General features: G+C 44.8%; 1 protein-coding gene across 3 annotated transcripts in view; it reads right to left on the bottom strand.

Annotated features, from left to right (window-relative positions):
- The window catches only part of SPEG (striated muscle enriched protein kinase), a 1,422,155-nt gene that overhangs the window by 1,120,211 nt on the left and 283,454 nt on the right, over window positions 1-18,490 (bottom strand). The window contains exons 2-3 of one of the 3 annotated variants that reach the window (XM_086954405.1): window positions 9,598-9,640; window positions 4,249-4,278 (exon numbers count right to left, since the gene is read on the bottom strand). The exons of the other annotated variants lie outside the window; for them this stretch is intronic. Coding sequence (XP_086810531.1) covers window positions 4,249-4,278; window positions 9,598-9,640 — 73 coding nt within the window. The remainder of the gene's footprint in view (window positions 1-4,248; window positions 4,279-9,597; window positions 9,641-18,490) is intronic. 3 annotated transcript variants of the gene reach the window in all.

The following is an 18,490-nucleotide window of genomic DNA, read 5'->3' as shown; positions in this document are numbered from 1 at the left end:
CTTATTCCCCTGGTAAAGAAAGAGAGACCAGGCCCTAAGTTCCAACTCTATTACAGTCCAAATCTGATCCTTCAAATCCAAATAAATTCCTAGGGCCCGATTCACAGAAATAACTTAAGACAAAATCCTAAACTTACTACCATTTTGGTATTCACAGAAGGCACTTACTAATATTAGTATTCACAAAAGTTAGGAGTCCTAACTTTAGGACTCCTAAACTGAGAAAAATCCTAACTTTAAGACTTTCGGTATTCACAGAAGGCATTTAGGAGTCCCAAAGTTAGGAGTCCTAACTTTACTACTCCTAAACTGAGAAAAATCCTACCTTTAAGACTTTCGATGTTCACAGAAAGCATTTAGGAGTCCTAAAGTTAGGAGTACTAACTTTACGATTCCTAAACTGAGAAATATCCTAACTTTAAGACTTTCGGTATTCACAGAAGGCATTTAAGAGTCCTAAAGTTAGGACTCCTAACTTCTGTGAATACCAAAATGAGTAAGTGCCTTCTGTGAATACCAAAATGAGGAAGTGCCTTCTATGATGCTCTCCTAAGTACCACATACAGATTATGTGCGGATCCGTCGCCGACATCTGACGCTAACAGGTCTCGCACAACTTGACACCCAAAGTCATCGCACACTGTTCCCGGAAGCTAAATGGCGTTGGTAAGGCCTGAAAACAAAAACAGGCCAGAGGAACCACTTCTCCTTGATCCACGTTGAGACGTAGAAAAGAAGGAAACTGACATGAGCCTGCCGGGAGGGACTTATATGGCTCCACTGACATCACATCCGTGGACGATGTCAGGGCGGAGCCATGCGGCGCCGTCTCCTGGCGAGCAGAGGGTGCTGCTCAAGATTTGCCGGATCCAGACTGATGCCTGGGTGATATTCTAAGTTAAGGGATCTGCGGCTGGATATCTTTATCAGATCCAATCATTCTTCTACAACAGGCACAACATACTGGCAGAGGATTTGTCCTGTCCAGTGAGTAGAATATCACTTATGCGTTCACCCAAGAACGGTGTGTTTCCCAAACATATATACAAACTTACTATAAACTACATCGCCTACAATTTCAGATGTGTGCTGATGATAAATAAAGCCCACTTCTGAATTAATAATGTATATCACTGGATTAGGCAGCTTTCTCTGTAGGACCAATACTGAAAGTCTGCTATTGGACTGAATACATAACGCAATCATCATAATTTCATGCCAATTGTTGCTCTAGCAGCTTTTTTGGTGCAGATCTGACATTCACCGTCTTCTCCCACACAAACTTGGTTGTAAAAAAGGATTCAGCGTTAAACTATTGGTGGAACTAACCAACCCAGTGATCAGGTCATGGTCTGCACAGAGATATCAAAGTAGCCCACTGACAGACAACATACACCACAAAAATCAGACGGAAGGTAGGACTCAGATGGCAAAGGAATTCAAACACTGACAGATGAATGCTATGATCAAATTCAAGGTCCTTTCTGACAGAATAATCTTGAATACATGACAAAAAGGCAATCTAAGTGTCCCAGCTAGGATCCTCAGGTCAGCCAACACATGCACCATTTTCCACGTACAGTGCCAGAGACTAACACCTGAAAGGAGATGCTTCAGAGTTCTGATCCCTAAGCTCTGGAATGGCCGTTTGCTGCCATGAAGGCACAGCTGAATAATTTACTTCTTAGGGAAGAGGTGTGGCGCCGCGGCTAGGGCGACTGACTCCGGAATCTGGGGATCACGGTTCGATCCCCAGCACCGGCGGCAGGTTAGCCCAGCACCATGTGACTCTGGGCAATAGCTTGCTTAATCTTCCCAACGGCCCCCAGCGCCTAGAGACCCTTATGGGTGTTTGTGCGCTTTACAAATGTGGATTATTATTATTATTATTATTTAGAGCATGCGCTGATATAGGCGAGACAGACTAGGATAGACTGAGTGCTTCCCTGGAGACAGAATACATTTTGATTTGCTGATTTCCTCCTTAACTCAAAGTAGCACAAATCTAGCAAATCTTAATGACAAAAGGCATGACCAAGTAAACATGTACCAATCATATTAGCGTTCTATCTAGTGGAATAACCACCTAATATTCTGCAGTGACTATGTACTCAATATTCATGTCTCTCCAAAGTGGATGAAAGGCAGCAAGTAATCAGAATTCAGAAGCCTGTCTGGATTCTGTATCTTCATTAAAGACCAATGGTGCTGAGACAAGCACACAGTATAAATTCCCTTGGCGAGTAGTTTATTAGCACAATGTGTGGTTGGTGGTCTTCCAAATGTTTGGAATCCGCCCATGCGCTTTGCGCATACATGGCTGCATACAGAACAAACAAAACCTCTGGAAATAGAACTGTCTTATAGAAATCATGGGAGCTGTTCATAAAAGTGAGAAGATTGCTGTACATTGTATGAGCTGTTTTTCATAATACTCAACACACCAACGGCTTAATGTTGAAATGGCAATGTGGTATAGAATGCATACAATATATTATCTTTTCTACAAGGGAGTAGCCACAAAATTAAAATGCCCCCCAATTTGAACAAACTTCTGATGACACCGAATGAGCTACACAAGTGAGCCCAGAATTCTAAGAAACGTTTCCGCCACCCTTTCATCCTCTCTTCCTTTATTCCATCCTTTCACGTTCCATCCTTTCACCCACCCATCTTTTCCCCTTTCTATCCATCCATCCAGTTATCATTTAGTTCACAAGTCAATCATCCATCCTGTCACTGTTTCATCCATTCATCCTTTCACCTTTCCATCCATTCATGCAATCATACATCCATTGATCATTTCGTTCACATGTCGATAATCCATCCTTTCACTGTTCTATGCATTCATGCTTTCACCTTTCTGGTAATTCTTCTATCCACCTATCAATACACCCTTTCTTCCACCCTATCAACTGATCCTTTCACACTTAACTTTATCCATTCTTTTATCCTTCGTACCATCCAGCCTTGCACCCTTCCTTCGTTTGTTCTTTTCACCCTACATCCCTTCCATTTTTCCTTTTTCGTTTCCTCTTCCATATTTTCTACCTTTCATCTGCGACCCTTTCTTTCGTTGCCCTTATATTAAATGTTCTATCTTCACATTGTTTTCTTTCTTACTGTTCTCTTCCTCATAGCTGTATTTGCTGTTGTCTGCCCTTTATGGATGTTTTCCTCATTTCTATCTCCACATTGAACTTGGCTTACTTAGCAGGAGTTCTCTGCAGAGAGCAGACAGAAGAGTGGAAAGCATGCAGAGACCATTAGCAGGCCCGAGGTTACAAACAAGGTCATGGGTTGCAGTGGTGATATAGAACTTCTCCAACAAAATAACTCTCTCTTTCTGCTTCTCCCTGTTCAATCTACAACATTCCACACTCATTGAGTTGAATATTCTAACAGCGCTAGAGCCCTGCCGCAGTTACTAGGGTACCACGCCAGGAGCATCACTAAAGCAACATCCTGTGCGCACGAGCAGGACAACATCTCAGTAGATCACGATGGAGGAATCACGACCATCACTACAGAAATATCATAGCCAGACCACTAGACCTTCGTCACAGCGATATCAAAGAAATATTAGAAATACCATCCTGGGATCACCTTGTCACCATCATTGCTTACTAGAGGCCTCATTGTGGTGTTATCACAGGGGCATCACTACATCAATTGCACCTTCATGGCTGTACCAACATGGCACCATCAAATGCAGCTTATTTATGAATGATTATAACAGGATCACCAAGGCACTATCACGAGGATATGACGGCACCATCAGAGTAGCATCACAATGGCACCATCAGCAGGGATTCCAGTAGCACCACCATTCGAGTTCCATCAAGACATCATCCTGAGGGACGTGCCATGGTGCAATTGCAGGGGATCAGGAAGGTGCTATCAAAAAAAGGGCAAGACGACAACATTATGGATAAATCACTATCACACCATCTGGGGATCAATATAGTGCCATTCCTGGAGTGGAGGGTGGTGGGGGAAGGGGGACCCTTGTTGTGGGATTGTTATAGCATGCTCTAGGGGTGATCTGTAAGTCACCATCGCAGACAGATCACAATGGGACCATCATGGGGATCACCATGGCACCCTCATGGGGACAGGAAGGTGCCCCCAAGATTAAAAGACCACTATAACCCTATGATTAGGCGCAAAGAAGACAATGTAACAGAGGATAAAAAAATGACACCGTAAGCCAGAGCCAATTCAGACAGTGACAGGGAGGACTCCTACCGTAGCTTTGTTTCCTGCAGGAACGGAAAACTTCGCTTCCATAGGAGCAGCGGGAGAAAGAGAGAAACATCAAACAGCTGTTAAGTATCATCAATGACAAACTCCCCTTCCCTCCATAAAACAATGAAAATGGCAGATGAGAGTGGATCTCATGATAGTTTTTTGATGAGTCCATCAGGACAAAGCATTTTACAAGGTCTGTCAAAGGGACGCTGAGCCGTGGCACGTCCAATGGGTGAGATCAGAGGACTTCGGATCTCAGAGGAACTCCAGCACACCATATCACACACCTAACACTACAACCAGCACATGTACGGCACGTGAGTTTTAGTAGGAAAAGTCTGTTTTCCATTGCATGAATCTTCACTGAATTTCCAAATATGGTATATTGGTAGCTATGCGCAGAATCCCAGAAACATTTTTCACGAGAAAATTATATTTATAACAACTAATTTTTAAACAGATGCTTTTCGAAATGCAACATGTAATCTTTTTTAAACGAATTCGAAATACTCTTTTTTTTCTAACAGACCCACTCACAAAGAGTGAACTCAAGTGACAAACAGTCAATTTTCCCGTGTGGAGTGAGGACCCTCGTCTAATTGTGCCTTTTGTGGCATAATTTCTCTCGACTGATTCAGTACTCAGGGTGTTTTCTCCTCACTCTATGTATTCGGATATCTTTAATCTCCTTTCCACCTTTTTGAAGAGGTGTGGTGCAAACTTCAGGGTTTTTATCCGTGATGATTCTTAACTATACCTGACAGCTTCTTTAATTTTGCGTCCGCATCTATAAGATGGAGCAGATGTAAAGGGATTCCCTCATTTGTATAGGGCCACGTCCCCATGCAAATGAGGAAACAATCTCTGGTGATATGCCAGCGCTATCTGTATTACAGAAAGGGCCACGAAAGCCTCCGTGGCCCTTTCTGTCACACCACAGTGGCCCAAGGGCCCGCAAAACGGGCTCACATTTCAGCTGTGCCCGAGACACTTACCATAATACGGCCCCAGGAAGAACTATTATTCCTAAACAAGGGTCTCCTGTTAGCCCCAGAGATTGGAAAGACTATCCTTGATCCACTCCCAGTCTTCCAGCCATGTCCGTCCAATAGCCCGGCAGTAGCGCTGGTGTGCAATCGGAATGGCGGGTTGGAAGAAAACAATAAAAAAAAACCTTTAAAAAAAGAGCTTACCTGCCATATTGTGCCCGCGTAAACGCCACTCTACTGCTTCATCCTCGCTGTGGCAGAGGCTCCCAGCCTACCCTGCGGCCATTACTGATGCTGCTCTCATGCATGAGAGCAGCGCTGGGATTGGCCTGAGCGCCTAGGAATTGCGCTCCCAGGGAGACTCGGAGCATCTGCCTATTCTCTCTACAACTTAGAAATGCAGCTGGGTTGGAGAGAGCTCAGTGCACATGTGGGCTTGGCCAGCCCGAGACGTGCAGCCGAACCCACACGTGCACTGAAGGCAGTGCTCATCACTCCCCCTCCTGACTTGCCCCGCCTCCAAGCCTCATTAAATTGAGGGAAAATAAAGCGATAATAAACAAGTTTTATTATCGATTTACTTTTAAAAATTTGAGGCTGGCAGGGAGGGCGCCGCGCCTCCACCATAGCGGAGGAGCCGCCACTGCAGCCCTGGCGCCGCTGTCCTTTTCAGCAGCATTCATCACTAAGTCTTTGTCAAGAATTCAGCATCGAGGGCCTCGGAAGCTACTTGATGCCACTGCATTATCCTTTACCGTATTGAGGGAATCTGCTTTTAGACTAAGATGGACACTGAGCTTCTCATGATCAAGGAACAAGGGTAAAGCATAGAAACCCTGCATTAGTAGCAGAAAAGACACTCCAACCTCAGATTAGGCAGAGGTGTCCGAGAACATCCCTGCCCAGAAAATATTCCAGCCTTTGGTCCCACCTAAAAAAAGCAGAACATGTAGTGTTTATAGGGACTTCTGTTGAAACCTTAACTCTTAAAACAAGAATCTGACCTTTGAAAAGGTGTTCTTACATCTGTTCAATGTCCACTGTCGTGGAAACATCAGCTGTGCTGTGTTCAAGTCTAGAAGTCACACGCGCAGTACAGAGCTCAGTTCTGGATAGATCACTTCATCCAGACTTGGAGGCCGTGTCTACAATACCCAAGTTTGGAAACATCAGCGCACATGTGTTCAGGTCTAGAGGTCACATGCGCAGTAGTGAACCCAGTTCTGGATAGATCACTTCATCCAGACTTGGAGGCAGTGTCTACAATACCCAAGTTTGGAAACATCAGCACAGATGTGTTCAGGTCTAGAGGTCACATGCGCAGTAGTGAACCCAGTTCTGGATAGATCACTTCATCCAGACTTGGAGGCCGTGTCTACAATACCCAGGTTTGGAAGCATCAGCTGTGCTGTTTTCAGGTCTAGAGGTCACACGTGCAGTACTGAACCCAGTGCTGGATAGATCACTTCATCCAGACTTGGAGGCCGTGTCTACAATACCAAACTTTGGAAGCATCAGCTGTGCTGTGTTCAGGTCTAGAGGTCACATGCGTAGTACTGAATCCAGTTCTGGATAGATCACTTCGTCCATACTTGGAGGCCGTGACTACAATACCCAACTTTGGAAGCATCGGCTGAGCTGTGTTCAGGTCTAGAGGTCACATGCGTAGTACTGAATCCAGTTCTGGATAGATCACTTCGTCCATACTTGGAGGCCGTGACTACAATACCAAACTTTGGAAGCATCAGCTGAGCTGTGTTCAGGTCTAGAGGTCACATGCGTAGTACTGAATCCAGTTCTGGATAGATCACTTCGTCCATACTTGGAGGCCGTGACTACAATACCCAACTTTGGAAGCATCGGCTGAGCTGTGTTCAGGTCTAGAGGTCACACGTGCAGTACTAAACCCAGTTCTGGATAGATTATTTCATTCAGACTTGGAGGCCGTGTCTACAATACCCAAATTTAGGTCACATGTAGTACTGAACCAAGTTCTGGATAGATCACTTCATCCAGACTTGGAGGCCGTGTCTACAATACCAAACTTTGGAAGCATCAGCTGTGCTGTGTTCAGGTCTAGAGGTCACATGCGTAGTACTGAATCCAGTTCTGGATAGATCACTTCATCCATACTTGGAGGCCGTGACTACAATACCCAACTTTGGAAGCATCGGCTGAGCTGTGTTCAGGTCTAGAGGTCACACGTGCAGTACTGAACCCAGTTCTGGATAGATTATTTCATTCAGACTTGGAGGCCGTGTCTACAATACCCACATTTAGGTCACATGTAGTACTGAACCAAGTTCTGGATAGATCACTTCATCCAGACTTGGAGGTCCTGCCTACAATACCCAATTTTGGAAGCATCAGCTGTGTAGTGTTCAGGTCTAGAGGTCACATGTAGTATTGAACCTAGTTCTGGATAGATCACTTCATCCAGACTTGGAGGCCCTGTCTACAATACCCAATTTTGGAAGCATCAGCTGTGTAGTGTTCAGGTCTAGAGGTCACATGTAGTATTGAACCTAGTTCTGGATAGATCACTTCATCAAGACTTGGAGGCCCTGTCTACAATACCCAAGTTTGGAAGCATCAGCTGTGCTGTGTTCAGGTCTAGAAGTAAAAAGCGCATTCCTGACCCCAGTTCTGGATAGATCACTTCATCCAGACTTGGAAGCCGTTCTACAATATCCAACTTTGGAAGCATCAGCTGCGCTGTGTTCAGGTCTTAGGTCACATGCGTAGTACTGCATCAGCAGTGCTGTGTTCATCCAGACTTGGAGGCCATGTCTACAATACCCAACTTTGGAAGAATCAGCTGCTTTGTGTTCAGGTCTAGAGGTCACATGTTATACTGAACCCAGTTCTGGATGGATCACTTCATCCAGACTTGGAGGCTGTGTCTACAATACCCAACTTTGGAAGCATCAGCTGTGCTATGTTAGGTCTAGAGGTCACATGTACAGTACTGAACCCAGTTCTGGATAGATCATTTCATTCAGACTTGGAGGCCGTGTCTACAATACCCAACTTTGGAAGCATCAGCTGTGCTATGTTCAGGTCTAGAGGTCACACGTACAGTACTGAACCCAGTTCTGGATAGATAATTTCATCCAGAATTGGAGGCTGTGTCTACAATACCCACCTTTGGAACATGAGCTGTGCTGTGCTCAGATCTAGAGGTCACATGTAGTATTGAACCCAGTGCTGGAAAGATCACTTCATCCAGACTTGGAGGCCCTGTCTACAATACCCAAGTTTGGAAGCATCAGTTGTGCTGTGTTCAGGTCTAGAGGTCAAATGCGCATTTCTGAACCCAGTTCTGGATAGATCACTTCATCAAGACTTGGAGGCCGTTTTACAATACCCAACTTTAGAAGCATCAGCTACGCTGTGTTCAGGTCTAGAGGTCACATATAGTACTGAACCTAGTTCTGGATAGATCACTTCATCCAGACTTGGAGGCCGTTCTACAATATCCAACTTTGGAAGCATCAGCTGTGCTGAGTTCAGATTTAGAGGTCACATGTGTAGTACTGAACCCAGTTCTGGATAGATAATTTCATTCAGACTTTGAGGCCGTGTCTACAACACCCAAGTTTGGAAGCATCAGCACAGATGTGTTCAGGTCTAGAGGTCATATGTGTAGCACTGAACCCAGTTCTGGATATCTTGTTTGCCATTCCAAAAAGATCCTGAAACCTTCTTTAGTATCCTGGCTACTTTTTAAGGCACTCTCTAGAGCTTCAGATCCAGTTCTCAAACCTTCAACTGTAGGAATGCGCCTCCTTTTGGTGAGATGATCGGGAGCAGTATGTCCACTTCTAGAGGTCTGCCTGGAGCACCTGGTCAGATTCTGAAGGTCAAAGTCAACGGACTAATACTAATGAGTGAACAAGAGTAAAGAAGGACCTTGCGCGCAGTCACTTTATCAAGCATTGGCCACATAATGGCAGTATGGATCCACTTTTGGTCCTCACCAGTTGTCAGATTCAAAGACCCCCTGAATATGTTGACCCCTCCCTGCCTCTATGAACACTGAAAATGCTAATGAAAAACCACCATGAATGCTTCTTAATTATAAAAACTGAATTGTGTCACACAAAGAAATGCAAGCCCAAGGAGGTCAGAGCACAGGCAGGTGAAACGAAGAAGGGCGGCTGAGTGGAAACCAGGGAGATGGAAAGAGAACAATGAGGTGAGGGTGGGAGGTAACAGATGGGAGGAGAATGCTCAGAGGATGGGAGGCAGAAGGGAGCAGTCAAAATGGGCCACACAGGTGACAGAAGTGGCATAAAAAAAGTAAATATCATGGGTAAGAAGTGAAAGGTTACTGGGTGACTACAATCCAACGCACCATGAGTGAAGCGCCCAAAGGACCGCCGAGAGTGCCCCGCTTTCTGCAAAGAAGACAGAATAGGGAATTAGTGGCTTCCAATAATTCAAGCATGAACGTCAATTTGCCACAATGTTAAGAGTACAGAAAAGGACATCGCACCCCTTCAGACCTCAGTGACATCACCATGGAGTGACATCACATGCTCTTTATTCCTGGAGATACACACAAAGTGAAATTGCATGACATTTGACCTCCCCAGCATCACATGTATTGGCGCTACGGATGTAATGAATTCTTTGGTGCTATGGTCATACTCCAGAGGCACGGTAATCCTTCATTAGAAGCACAGCTATCCAGTACTCAGGCACATCCATCGGGTAACCAAGCACAGCCATCTAATGCTAAATCTCGGACATCAAGTGCCCAATAATGAACTAAGCTGTCACTTTACAGCCTCAAAAGTTACTGATATGTACGCCCAGGCGCAGCTTCAAACTCCCCATTACTGGTTCAAAAGCACTGCTGTGGCCACATGTCATCTAGAGGGGCAAACATAGCCCTGTGTGCCCAGGTATAGCCCCAATATACTTCAGTGTGATACAACCTATCCACATTGCCACCAGATGCCAACAGATCAGGAAATGGCAAAACCACGCATGCCGTTACAACACAAGTGGGACATCGCTTGCCTTAACCATGCATATGCCTTTTCCACGCATCTGCCTTAACCACTCATTTACGTTGTAAATGTAGTCAGCGATCTAGCATTTGAATGAGTAGGCAAGGGATTTTGGAAACTTTCTGCAGAGGATATTCCAAGGAACAGCAGCTTGGTAAGTAGTTTTTTAGTTTTGTTTAGGCTTCTGGGCGAGGGGAAGGGGCAGTTCTTAGGGCTGGGGCCAGCTTTAGGGTTCAGGGCGGGGGGTTGGGGTCAGGGTTGTTATCAGGACTGGGGGCCAGGTTTTAGGGCTCAGGGCGGAGGGAAGGTCAGTTTTTAGGGTGGTCGGTTTTGGGGCACAGGGGAGTGGGCCTGGGGTCAGGGTAGTTATTAGGCATGGGGCCGTGTTTTAGGGCTCAGGGTGGGGTGCAAGGGTCGTTTTTAATGCTGAGGATGTGATGGTTTGCAGGACTGGGTACCGGGTTTTAGGGCTCAGGGCGAGGGGGCTGGGGTATGAACTTTATCAAGCATACTCCTTTGCTAATCATGCCTTTACAATGAAAATCGTTGGAAAGGCATGCATAGTAAAGTCACAGTTGTGGCTGAGACTGCGTTGTTTAGGCATGCATTGTTAAGGCAAGCGTTGTTCTGTCATACACTAAACAGGTCAGCGGTGATGAGCCTATTATACCTTTCAGCTGCATTCAATGCTATCCACCACTCAATACTATAGAGCAGACTTCAGAATTTTGATGTGCATGAAAAGCCCTGGAATTGGATCGTCTTTTTCCTGGCAAACCTGAAGTCAATGCCAGCATGAACCTTTAAAATCTACTTGCTGGTTACTAGGGTTCTTCAGGGCTCAACTAGCTCAGCTCACTGCCAGGAGTGATCTGGTCCTTTGGTATTACCTGCTACACTGAGATCATCCTCAAGATTCAAGATCATTATTACCCAACGCCCAATGCTGGAATCATGTTGGATATAGGATCACAGCTAACCTACTCACGTGAACTGAGATAAAACAGAAATTCTCAGACGTGGAGTGTTTGTGTGAAACAAGGCATCACACCCTGGACCACAGATCTTGAACAGGCCCATCATCCAGGTCACGCACAGGAACAGTAAAACGCCTATAAACCGTCCTAGACCAGGCCTTACTCTTGAACCCCAAATAGATGCTGCATTAGATTCCTGTACGCATTCACCTAGAATCTGAACTCAACTTTCTCATTCGTAGATTTCCCCCACGGCCCAAACTTCAGCTGTAGTTGTTATTTCCCGTCTAGATTATGTGACATGAATCCCTCTGGGACCACAATATTCTTCCAGAACAGATTCGGTGGGCCCCAAACGTTAACCATGGAAACACATTACTCCAGGCCTTTTGACTCTGCCCTGACTTCCGATTTTTTGGACTATGGCCATAAAGGCACGGTGCAAAATGAACTGAGTACTGCAGAGAATCAGACCAGATTCCTCCAAAGGGCATTTCAGAGCCTCTGCCCTTGTGACAGCCTGTGTGCCAAAAAACACAACCATTTAAAGTGCGTTGTTTCAACAAAACTAGACCACTCAGTCAAAGGCAGTAAGCATCTAAGCTCACTCTCTAGTTCGGCAGCAAATTGCAAACCTTCTCACTTTGAGAAAGTCCATAACAACGTCTCTTCAAGTTTTCAAACCTCTGATTCAGCCTTAATCCCACCATTAGGCAACACATATAAACCGATTAATCCGTCATTGGACTATTGCTCAGTCATCTTTCGGGGCAAAGACGCGAAAGTGCTTGACGATATAGAAATTAGAACTTATAAAGCTGTTTTTAAAATCCCTAAATATATCAGTCGAGCAAACATAAGATTGGAATTTGGATTGAAAAACCAAATTGTGGCGCGTCAATCAGCATTTCTGAAGTCCTTAATATCATTAGCCCGCTCGGAGGAAGGATCTTTAGCCAAGCTATGTTGGCTTGAAATTTCAGCAGGGGAATACTAAAAAAACTGGCAGCTGTACCTTACTGAATGTTTAGGTAATTTTGATTGCTCTAATTTAGAAGATGAAATGAGGAGTAAAGTAGTTTTAAAAAAAGAAATTAATCAAATGGCCGCACTACTAACGATTATAGCTGACAAAGAAGAATTGAGGAAAATAAATCATTTCTGGACAATTGCTAATTCCTTTGTTAAGCTGACGCCTCAACCCTATTTAGCATATCATTTAAAACTAAGGTTTAAGAATAAATTCATGCACTTGAGGTTGGGAAGATATCCGACTAAGGATGGCATACCAAAATGGGAGAATCAATGGTCATCAAGCATTTGCAGGCTTTGTAGGCAAAGTGATGAAACAATAATTCATATAGTAACTTTATGTCCAGCTTTGGCAGACGCTCGGAAGACCATTCTAAAACCGATCTTTAATGAAATAGGAATTAGAACATGTAGACAAGCGATTACTACCTGTTTGAGTGGGGCGAATATTAAACTTACTTATCTTTTTGTTAAGTTTATCATTATTGCAGAGAAGAAACTCAAAGGATTAGAACGGGTAAATAACTGTATTGCGATATAAAATACGTAAGGAACATAATTTAATGTTAATTGGATGCAAAGTGTTAAGCTAGTTTAAGGGACTGGGAGTATATTTTAATATAGTTGCGCACATTGCACTTTATTATTATCACAGCTAAAATTTGTATTTGTAACTGCAACTGCCAACAGAAGTCACTTTATGTAAATGCTGCTATAATAGTTCTTGGTGCAATTATAAGGCATTTTACTAAGTTTTATTTATTTTATTTATTGCATAATATATTACTGTTGCACTTTACTATCGCTTGTACATGAAATACAGCTAATATTTGTATTTGTAATTGCATCTGCCAACATAAGTCACTTTATGTAAATGCTGCTATAATAGTTTTTGGGGCAATCATAAGGCATTATAGTTGGTTTTATGGATTTTTAATTATTGCGTAATGTAAGAACGTTTCAATGGAATGGTCATCTATCAACGTATTATTGGAGTATCAGTTTAAGATACTAATAACTCTGTGTATAGTATATGCTTGTTTTATTTGGTTGTTTTTATCTTTCCTTGTTTGTAATGATTTTAATTAATCAACAAATAAATACTTTACTTACTTACTACTACGATTAATCTGTGAGCAATTTAAAGGCTAGATAATTCCAAACATTTGTGTTTGACCATATGCCCAGGGCTCAGTGCCACTCCATGTAGGTAGATATGGTTCCAAATCCTCAATAAAATCCCATATGCTGAGACTGACTTCATATGCTCAGGTCTAATCCTAAACATTATTCATTCTTCTTTAAGTTTCTCCTAGGGAGATCTCGGCTACCGAAGTGGACATCTCCATTTACCTCTACAAAGCGTAACTTTGCATTGGTACATCCTGCTGCAGGAGGCCGCACCCACTGATGTGAGGGGGATGCAGACCCTTGGTACATCCTGCTGCAGGAGGCTTCACCCACTGATGTGAGGGGGATGGAGGCCATTGGTACAGCCTGCTGCAGGGGGCTCCACCCACTGATGTGAGGGGGGTGGAACCATTGGTACATCCTGCTGCAGGAGGCTCCACCCACTGATGTGAGGAGGATGGAGACCATTGGTACAGCCTGCTGCAGGAGGCTCCACCCACTGATGTGAGGGGATGGAGACGTGTAAATATACACTTAGGTGTAAATGTACACTCAAAAATGGGGAATAGCGTTAAAGTGTAGTGAATATATAAGCAAGTAAACTTGCACATGTGTAACTGCCTTTGAAAATAGCGTGAGACGTTATCTTAAAACTGCAGGGAAGAGGGACAGCTAAGGCAAGTCCTGTTTCTTTAAGAACCAGCACAAACCACCCACAACTCTGTATATATGCCACCTGCTTTCCTCCTTGTTCATTACTAACTCAGATCTATGGAGTGAAACGGTATGTTAGAAATATACAATCCTGTCGTCAAATTTCTGCACCCTTTACAGTATGTCACAGGAAATGTCTTAATAAAACCTATATTTAAACTCCAAGAGTAAGTTACTGAAACAAATAGGCTTCCAGTGTTCCTGGTAAGAATGAATGATCCGCGGTTTTGCTTGTTGATCTCCCCAGATGCGGTATTGTGACAAACGGGGCTCAGCATCCCTGTCAGCCTTTACTGACAGGAGGGTTACACGTGCCTCATGCACTCCTGGGAAGGTGTCCAGGTAGCCTATTCTCAGTATCTTTAATGAGGGATGTGCTCGTTTGTACAAGTGAGCACAGGGATGCACTGCTCATGATCCTGTACATTTAAATTATTTAAATATATACACACACACTAATGCCAGCACATATATATTTAACTATTTAAAATATTCTTTTATTTCAGCGTTTAGATTATCTGTTTGACTACCCAGCCCAGGTGTGGATTTTTTTTTCCTAGCTTGTTTTGCATTTTGACGGCTTCCTTTCGGGCGCTCTTTGCTTTTCTTTTCCCCGGTGGATCTTTACATCTGGCAGCCGGTAAAACCCGTAACTGCCTTGTGCGTGTAATGGGAGGTGAAGGATGAGGACTGGGTGTGGATGAGCAAGTGGTGTTTATATGTAAAACTGACACCAGGTCATCCCGGGGGGGGGGGGGGGGGCAGTTAGCACCTGTCAGGGTTCAAGAGGGGCTTGGGTGCCTCCAGTTAATTCTATAGTTAGTACCGAGTTTGAAATTTGACTGAGTGGATCCAGTGATAACCTCCTCTCCACAAGTTCTATCTCCTTAGCCACAGCTGATTCGGCCCGTTGGAGATAAGCGTCCAACGTCTCTACACCCCCTACCCCTACACCCCCTTTACGAATTGGTTTGTTCATGTAGCAGAACAAATTGCTATTGGTGACAAAAGAACCCTGCCACACTATAACCAACAGTAATAACTGCAAGGAAAGGTATTCAAGTCAATAAGTCTCTTACGGCTCACTTGACAATACTTTAGTCCTAATTTCTGTCGATGATGTCAGAGTATTGGCCCGGCCCGGCCTCTTCTGGCCCCTGATGGCCACAGATGGCCCGCCCTTTGCCCGGGCTTAGCCCGGCGCCACCCACGCGCGTCCTGCGAAACGGGGTTCTCCTCTGCACTTAAGCGCCTCCGGGCGCGGTCTGGGCGTAGGCGGCTTCCTGCCGCTGGGGCAGCTGGGACCTGTAGTCCCCCCCTCTCTGCGGCCGCGGATGTCAGTTGGCTTGCGGCAGCAGGGGGTAGACCAGTCCTGGGAGCGGAAAGCAGGGCAGAGAGATGGTTTGAGGCATCTTTCCCCCAAAAGGCGTGAGCAGGAGCAGAAAAAAGACAAGAGGTGCAGGTGGAATCTCAAATACGGCAGCTAAAAATCAAGGGCAGCAGCGGTAGAACACCCCTTTAGATTATCAAATAGAGTGAATCTTTTATTATGTGTATGTTTTTTTTAAATATGTATTTAATTATACGTTTTCAAATTTATCATCTTGAACACGTAACTTAAAAATAATTACTCTTATTAATTCAGTGTTAAATTATTATGAACTTTGCATTAATTTAAATCATTTTTTCGATTACATTAAATTAATATCTTAGTTTTCTGAATAATCTAATCGAATATTCGTTTTTGAATTAATTACTTTGGTGCTATTAAATTATACTAACTTTTACTTCAACAAACATATTTTAAGTAAATATGTTTGATAAATTAATGACGTATTTGCTTGTAAACACTCCCAGGATAAAGACAGGAACACTTACACCCATGTCAAATCATGTAGTGCACCAGGCAATGAAGCCGAACAGGCTCCTTTCCAGAGTGCCCTGAAACGACCGGATAGTTATCCCACTCCTGAAGCCGAGCAGGTTCCTTTCGAGAGCTCCTTGAAATGACGGGATTGGTATCCCAGTCATGAAGCCGAACAGATTCCTTTCCAGAGCTCCTTGAAATGACGGGATTGGTATCCCAGTCATGAAGCCGAGCAGGCTCCTTTCCAGAGCTCCTTGAAATGACGGGATTGGTATCCCAGTCATGAAGCTGAACAGGTTCCTTTCCAGAGCTCCTTGAAATGACGGGATTGGTATCCCAGTCATGAAGCCGAACAGATTCCTTTCCAGAGCTCCTTGAAATGACGGGATTGGTATCCCAGTCATGAAGCCGAACAGGTTCCTTTCCAGAGCTCCTTGAAATGACGGGATTGGTATCCCAGTCATGAAGCTGAACAGGTTCCTTTCCAGAGCTCCTTGAAATGACGGGATTGGTATCCCAGTCATGAAGCCGAACAGATTCCTTTCCAGAGCTCCTTGAAATGACGGGATTGGTATCCCAGTCATGAAGCCGAACATGTTCCTTTCCAGAGCTCCTTGAAATGACGGGATTGGTATCCCAGTCATGAAGCCGAACAGATTCCTTTCCAGAGCTCCTTGAAATGACGGGATTGGTATCCCAGTCATGAAGCCGAACAGGTTCCTTTCCAGAGCTCCTTGAAATGACGGGATTGGTATCCCAGTCATGAAGCTGAACAGGTTCCTTTCCAGAGCTCCTTGAAATGACGGGATTGGTATCCCAGTCATGAAGCCGAACAGATTCCTTTCCAGAGCTCCTTGAAATGACGGGATTGGTATCCCAGTCGTGAAGCTGAACAGGTTCCTTTCCAGAGCTCCTTGAAATGACGGGATTGGTATCCCAGTCATGAAGCCGAATAGATTCCTTTCCAGAGCTCCTTGAAATGACGGGATTGGTATCCCAGTCATGAAGCCGAACAGATTCCTTTCCAGAGCTCCTTGAAATGACGGGATTGGTATCCCAGTCATGAAGCTGAACAGCTTCCTTTCCAGAGTGCCTTGGAAAGGATTGGTACCCCCATGTTTAATCATGCAGTGAAACAGGGCATGAAGCCGAGCAGGCTCCTTTCCAGAGTGCCTTTGAAAGGATTGGTATCCCAGTCATGAAGCCAAACGGGCTCCTTTCGAGAGCTCCCTGAAATGACAGGATTGGAATCCCAGTCATGAAGCCGAGCAGGCTTTTTTCCAGAGTGCCCTGAAATGACAGGATTGTTATCCCAGTCATGAAGCCGGGCAGGCTTTTTTCCAGAGTGCCCTGAAATGACAGGATTGGTATCCCAATCATGAAAACGAGCAGACTCCTTTCCATAGTGCCCTGAAATGACAGGATTGGTATCCCAGTCCTGAAGCCGAGCATGTTTCTTTACAGAGTTTCTTGGAAAGGATTGGTTCCCCCCCCATTTTTAATCATGCAGTGCAACAGGGTATGAAGCCGGGCAGTCTCCTTTCCAGAGTGCCCTGAAATGACAGGATTGGTATCCCAGTCCTGAAGCCGAACAGTCTTCCTTCCAGAGTCCGTTGAAATAATAGGATTGGTATCCCAGTCATGAAGCCGGGCAGGCTCCTTTCCAGAGTGCCCTGAAACTACAGGATTGTTATGTTATGTTAAAATGTTATGTTAAAAGGGCTTTTAAAGCACACTTACAACAAGCGGTTTCATGGCGCTGCGGACAGGGGACTGCGGGCAAGGAGGACAACAGGAGGCTAGTCGTAAGCTTGTGAGAAGAGGAAGGTTTTGAGAAGGGTTCTGAACTGTGTGTAACAGGGCGCCGATCTAAGTTTGTTAGGGAGGGAGTTCCAGAAGCGGGGGGCTAGGGAGGAAAAGCTAAGACCACCGTGTTTTTTTCCGTTTGAAAGTGGGGGTGGTGAGGAGATGAAGGTGGGAGGACCGAAGTTCCCTGGATGGGGTATAGTGTTGAATTCTAGAGGAAACGAAAGCAGGGCCAAGGCTGGCGAGGGCCCTGAAGATGGTACAGCCCAGCTTAAAAGCACAGCGTTTTGCCACAGGGAGCCAATGAAGGCTCTTCATTAAGTGAGTGACATGGTGATGTTTAGGTTGGCGAAAAATGAGGCTGGCTGCTTGGTTTTGAACAAGTTGTAAGCGATGAAGCTGGTAGGCTGGAATGCCAGCATAAAGAGCATTTGCGTAATCGAGGCGGGATGTGACTAATGCTAGTATCACCAAAGTAAGGGCCTCGACAGTTAGAAACCTAGAGATTTTGCGGATTCTAAGGAGGTGGAGGAAACAAGAGGAAACAACAGCATTAATTTGTGGGTTCATGGACAGGTCACTGCAGATGATAAGACCAAGACTTTTGACGGACTTTACTGGTACGGGAGGAGTGCCCAAGGAGGGAGGCCAGAAACCAGGGTTCCAGGGTTTTAAGGGACCGCCAGTAAGGACGAGCTCAGTTTT

Source organism: Lissotriton vulgaris, chromosome 2_1 (assembly GCF_964263255.1).
Source record: "Lissotriton vulgaris chromosome 2_1, aLisVul1.2, whole genome shotgun sequence".
Lineage (NCBI taxonomy): Eukaryota > Metazoa > Chordata > Amphibia > Caudata > Salamandridae > Lissotriton > Lissotriton vulgaris.
This window is presented reverse-complemented; position numbering and strand designations above follow the sequence as displayed.